Below are 6,763 nucleotides of genomic sequence, written 5' to 3'. Positions count from 1 at the left end.
CCAGAAACAGACCCATAGATTCAAAGAACAAACTAATGGTTGCCCAAAGGGAGCAGGGTGAGGGATAGGTAAAAAAGGTAACGGTGAATAAGAGATATAAACTTTCAGTTATAAAATAAATAAGCCACAGGGATGTAGCATACAGCACAGGGAATATGTCAATAATATTGTAATAACTTTGTATGGTGACAAATTGTCACTAGATTTATCATGGTGATCACATCCTAAGGTATATAAGTGTCGAAACACTATGCTATTTACCTCAAACTAATATAATATTCCATGTTAAATATACTTTAATAAAAAACATTTTTAATTTTTTTAAATACAGAACAATATATTCCACATGTGAATCCAGAAAAAGCACACAGTAAATCAACTTTAGGCTGAATGAGTCTTTCTTTTTTTTTAGATTTTTTTATTTTTATTGAGGAATTGGGGATGGGGAACAGACAAGTCTCTGTCCTTTGGTTCTTCAGTCTAGTTGTGGAGGGCGTCACTTCACTGGCCCATGTTGGTATTATTGAGCTCTTCCTGGCTGAGGCAGTCACTTGCTGGCCGCTCACAACGGCTCACAGAAGCTCACGAAAGCTCATGCTGGCTGCCAGCCACTCACGGTAGCTTACGGCAGACCGCTGTAGCCCCACTGCAGCCTACGCCGTTGCTGGTGACTCATGGCAGCCCAGCTCCAGATCAAGCTGTTGTTCACCATCTTAGCTGTAGAGGGCACAGCATCACTGGCCCTCATGTGGGATCCGAACCGGGCCCTACTGCTCAGAGCTGGCGTCCCAAGCCAACTCCCAATCAACGTGCCACTCGGCTGGCCCCGAATGAGTCTTTCTTCAAACCTTATTTATTTCATTACTATTTTAATGGTCCATTGGCTTTAACTTCTTTCTATATAGGACACAGTCTAGTTCTATTAAATATAGTTTTTCCCTTTATTCTAGAATTCAGTATTATTTAATAACATATGAGTACTTTCTGAGTATTAAAAGAAAACTTCTTTAGTCATCTACCTTTTAAATTTCAAAAAGTAAATGCTTAAAAAAGAGTAATTCTTAAATTTTTAAAAACCACAATTATCTCTGCTTGCATTGTTGTTTAGCCCAAAACAAGGAAATTCTATACTATAGAATCTTAAACCTTCTTCTTGAGAGGCAAAGTCTGTGTTATTCAACTATCCAATCTGATGAAAGAATAATTTTAAATTTGACCCTAGACTTACTGTGCCATGATTCTTCTGGAAGCGAATGACTTCCTGGTCATCTTCAAATGCATTACCCATTACCATCTGTGTAACAGACTTCATAGCAAAACCAAGCATATGCTGGCAAAGAGGTATATGCTGGGACTCTGGGTAGGAGAGCCATTTATCTAATAATTCTTCTGAAAGCTGAAAGAGAACAGAAGACCACAGTGATTTACTATTTCCTCTTGCTAAATCTTAGAAAAATTCAGCAAGACCATTTCATAGAGGACACAGCTCAACTGTGCAATCAAGATAAGCATTCAGGTTATTACTTGATCTGTCAGGCTAACACTACTAGCTCCACCTATAATTACATCCTCAATGGTTCAAGTTCAGATTCTGTCAAAGGGCTGATCTGCAACACAAACAGAAACGACCACCACAACAATAAAAACAAAATGTAAATTAAAAGTTATAAGGCTGGTAAAACCTTAAACCTAATGGAAATTGAGACTAAAATCTTGAGTCTCAAGAAATTGAGACTAAAATTGAGACTAGTATCTAATTAAAAATAGTAAAGGTCCACCACAGAATGCCTGTAATATAGTAAACAATCAATAAATATATGAATATATTAAAGTCCTAGACTTTAGTAACAGAAAATTCTCAGTCTCTGTCATTCCTTCATTCAACAAGTATTTATTAAATCCCTTATGGAATAAAAACAATGTGTAGGAAAAATATCAAAAGCCTTAGAGTCAGGAAAACTTTGGTTTGACTTCTGGTTCTGTCACTTAGAAGTAATGTGACTTTGAGCAATTTGTTTAACTTTTCCAAGGTTCAGGTGTCTCAATAATTAAAAGGGATGACATCTCCTACCTTACATGGTGGCTATGATAGGGATAATTATACCCATGTCACATAATGTAGTAAGGGTTTTATGAAGTAATATATATATAAAGTCCCTTCATGTTAGGAACTCAAATTTAAGCTCTGTTCCTCTATCAACTCCACGAAAGTCTTGTCACAGTATAAAGAATTAAAATTAATTTTCTGAGAAACAGAATACTCAACATGAAAACATTAGCACTACATAGGTTTACACCTACTTAAAGTGAAGTATATGGAATATAACACCTTTTTTTGAAGAAGGGGAAAGGAAGCCTTAATGATTCCACATTATCAACATTAATGAACTGAGGCAATTAATATACTTTAAAAGAACTCTTTGAGACTTGGATGAAGTTTGAAGAAAACAAGAAGATAATGATTAAAATAGAGCATAACTATATAATTTTTTAAATTACTTTCCTATTACTAACAAAATAATTCCACATATTTTAAAAGGTTATAACCCTGTAGTTATTATAGAAACCACATAGCTTCCTTTATACTAAAAAGTAAAATGATTTTGGAAACAAACCATTAAAACGAGGCTATTTCTAGGTGAAAACAGAAGAGCCAATATAAATTTGTCTTATAGGTAATGACGTAAGTTCCAAATGGAAAGGTAAACACTGGGGGTAGGGGGGAAAGCTTTCTTGTAGAAAAAAATAAACATATTAATAGATGCAAGATAGTAAATCCGTAAGATTTCCTTTTTCTAAACATCAGAGTTTGTTTCAGAAAAATCTATTTTTCTTAATAAGCATGGAATTTTTGCCTCAAAACAATTCTAGGAAAAGGATGTAACTTGCAACCATCTTAGCTTCATGCACAGATGGGAAGCCCAACTAGGTGTCAGTGTTCACCCAGTTAGGCACTAAACTCCATCAGTCGATCTACTCCTTAATCTCTAATACTACACGGACAATTTTAAAATTGTCAGGCTCAACCCATGTGACATGACAGCCTTTGTGCTGAGACATTTGTTTTAATTTAATTTAATTTATTCCAAGCACCATAAGTCAATATGAAGCCTTTACATTGACCCTTACCCTTAAAGTAGAATTTACTTGGGTATAAAGTGTGCATTCCATTGATTTATTTGTTCACTTAATTTTTACAAATGGTTACATTGTTGTCTTACCATTAAGTATGTGTCTTTTTTCCACTTATTTGAAATGCCACTCATTAAACAATGAATCCCTGTATGAATTTTAAACTATTTCTTGACATTGTCTATCTCGCTGATCCAGACATAAGCCATCATAATAATTTTGAAAATTTATTGTATCTTTATAATGTTTCCCATTACTATTCTCTCAGAATGCTCTGGAAGAAACAGATTTCCAGAATGGTGGAGTAAGGACCTTGGTGATCGATCGCATTCTCCCTCTAAAGCAATGAAAATATGTGCAAAACAACTGAACAACTAAAATCAACCATTTCAGCACTTTGACAATTAGCCAAAGCCCAGTACCCACTGAGAAGTGTGTATCCAACAAAAACAACTGAACCTCAGTGAGACAGTGAGGTCTGTGATGTTTTAACTTGAGGTTATTTACACCTCCCTTCTCCCCTCACATCAGTAGCATGGTAGCCAAAAGCCAATAGCACTGCAGACAACAGAGATAACTGATACCTTTGGAACATCATTAAAGCACCATCACCACTAGTCACTAAAATCATCACCCAAAATAGAAGAGCAGGTAATCCCTAGACTCTATCCCTCCCCAAAAGCAAGTAATGAGCTGGCAGAAACTGTCAGAATCAACTTCTGAAAACTGGAATACAGTAAAAAACACAACAACCAGGGGAAGGCATGGTGAAGAAAGAAGCTGCTGCTTTATGTAAGAAAGCACTGTGACATTTTAAACAACCTGCCTACTGCCATGCCCACACCCCAGACAGGCAGCAGCCCATCCTTCTGGTGCATATTGTTAGGAAGCAATACAGACATTATTCTCAATGAATTGCGGTTGTGAGTATCAACGTGTCTGGCAGCTCCCATCAAAGACTGGTGCAAAACCTTCCCTTTGTTTTGTCCAACTCTGAGCACTCCCAGAGCTAGAATAGTTCCTGGGCAGTTTCTGCTAAAAACATCTAAAGGCTAGGTACTGGCCACAACAGCTGGAGCAAGACACAACATTAGGACAAACAATAAACAGACCAAAAACCCAAGAAAAGAGGTTGCGAGGAGAGGTGAATGTGGGAGCAAGAGCTTTCTAAAGCTTCTGCATATATCAGGGAATTAGGAAAGCCATTCACATACCCAAGGGCAGGACACATGCTCTTAAAAGGCCTGAGAAGACTACATTTTCACATCTGGCAAGTGTTCTGGCTTCACTGTAGGTAATAAAAGCTAAGGTAGAGTTGTACAAGGCCTGGGTAAGTGCTAAAGGAGGATCCCAATGCAAAACTAATCTGCAAATACTGTGAGAGTGTTTTTTTCCTCTATATTTCTTTTTTTTCCTTTTGCTGGCTCCAAGCGTGTAAGGTAAATCTGTTGAAACACCAGCTGACCATTAAGTTATGACCATAAACATTTTGTTACTAATACTGTTCTTTGTATCATGTAACTGCATTGTGATTTGCTCATGGCTTAATCCACTTGTTTTATACAGTACTCTACAAATCAATTCAAATATAAGTGATTCACACAGGATTTTTTTCTAAGCACACATATCTAGTATATCTGTTAGAGGATTATGTGAATCTCTTAGTTTGTGAATCTTGACTAGATTATATTAGGCGGGAATTCTAACAATCTGTTGATGAGCTTCATTTGACAGTTCAGTGTTACATACTGACTTATGGATAGAAATGTCCAATCAATGATAAATGCTTTCATTCCTAATAGACTTCTTTTTAGAATATCCTTTCCAATTTTGTCATGTGTAATATACGTACACTGACATGAAAGACAGAACTACCCTGTTGAATAACAGGAATATGTCTATGCTGGGATATTCTTTTACCAGCCATATTTATATGACATATAAATCATATCTATCTATCTATATATCTATCTATATATATATATATAGATAGATAGATATGATATATAAACTGTAAAGGCCAAAAAAAGTATGCTATTAATCTTATTATGTGTCCTGAATAAGGACACATGATACACAATGTAACTTACACATTTCTTCAGAATGTTCACATTAAAATACCACGCTAATTTCAACTAATATAAAATTATTGCATTGTCGGAAAAGTCATGATGCATGTTTGCAACGAAAAACATAGAAAAAAAATATGTCATGACTTTTCCGACAACCCAATATATTAAAGAAAACTAAGGCTTGGGTTTAAAGTCTACCTAGAGGCAGACTTATAAGATAACAAATAAGATTTTGGAGTGCATATCAGTTGTTCTAAAAGAATACAAACTTTCTTTTTGAAAAAAGTCTCTAGGTAATTATTTAGTAATAATTCTGAAAATATTAGAATTTCAGAGAAGCATTTTTAATTCCACCTTGCATTACAATATTGTTGTGACTGTGATATTCAAAAAAGATTTAAAGAGAAAAAAACTAGTCAAGCAAAACTACATCCCACAGTAGCAGAACCAAGCTATAGAAAAGCTATATGCCAGACTGACTGGCATCAAATCCTAGTCCTATTATTTACTAGCTCGGATAAGTTACTTAACCACTATGTGCTTTAGTTTCTTCATATGTAAAGAGGGACAAATAACAATATATACCTATAAAGTTCTTGTGAGGATTACATGAGTTCATATAAGCTATTAAACCAATGAACTCAATAATTTTGGCTATTAATAGTACNTTTTTTTAAAAATAAATTAATTAATTTAATTAAATACAAAGACATTTTAGGAATTCCTGAACCAATTAATTTTGCCTGGGTACACTGAGTTGTTTACGCTAGGAAGTGGAATTTAGAGTGATTTGTCCACTTTTATTTTTACGCTCCTGAATATGTGAATGTTTTACAAGAAATGAATGCTTTTTAAAATCATCAAATATAAGTAAGAAAACCACTTTAATGGGAGAAAAAGTATAATACTAAACAATGACAAGGTGTTAAGCCATGGTTCCTAGTTTTTTGTTTTAAACACATTACCTTGATGATTAAACCTGTTTTATAGATTTGAATAAAATTAGGAACAATTTCTCGAGACCCACCATGTAGTAAATGACCTAAGTATAATTTGAACCAAATAATGTTGAGGTTGATTAAAATAAAAAAAGAGAGAGAATTATTTATTCTAGTTCTGAAAAGAATGCCAAACAGATGGCCAACAGACATATGAAAAGATGCTCAACATCACTTATCATCAGGCAAACGCAAATCAAAACCACAATGAGATGCCACCTCACACCTGTCAGAGTGGCTATTATCAAAAGGTCAACAAATAACAAGTGTTGGTGAGGATGTGGAGAAAAGGGAATCCTTATGCACTGTTGGTGAGATTGTAAATTGGTGCAGCCACTATGGAAAACAGTATGGAGATTCCTCAAAAATTAAAAATAGAACTGCCATATGACTCACCAATTCCACTTCTAGGTACTTATTCAAAGAAAATGAGAACACTAATTTGAAAAAGATATATGCATCCCTATGTTCACTGCATTACTGATACTAGACAAGATATGGAAGCAACCTAGTGTTCATCGATAGATGACTAGATAAATAAAATGTGGTATATGTATGCAA

The 6,763-nt window shown here is 34.9% G+C and overlaps 1 protein-coding gene across 1 annotated transcript in view; it reads right to left on the bottom strand.

The window, feature by feature from the left end:
- Window positions 1–6,763, bottom strand: part of CYP20A1 (cytochrome P450 family 20 subfamily A member 1) — a 55,185-nt gene that overhangs the window by 28,470 nt on the left and 19,952 nt on the right. The window contains exon 5 of the mRNA XM_019635742.1: window positions 1,229–1,396. Within this exon, the coding sequence (XP_019491287.1) occupies window positions 1,229–1,396 (168 nt within the window). The remainder of the gene's footprint in view (window positions 1–1,228; window positions 1,397–6,763) is intronic.

Source organism: Hipposideros armiger, unplaced genomic scaffold, assembly GCF_001890085.2.
Source record: "Hipposideros armiger isolate ML-2016 unplaced genomic scaffold, ASM189008v1 scaffold_23, whole genome shotgun sequence".
NCBI classification, from domain to species: domain Eukaryota; kingdom Metazoa; phylum Chordata; class Mammalia; order Chiroptera; family Hipposideridae; genus Hipposideros; species Hipposideros armiger.
This window is presented reverse-complemented; position numbering and strand designations above follow the sequence as displayed.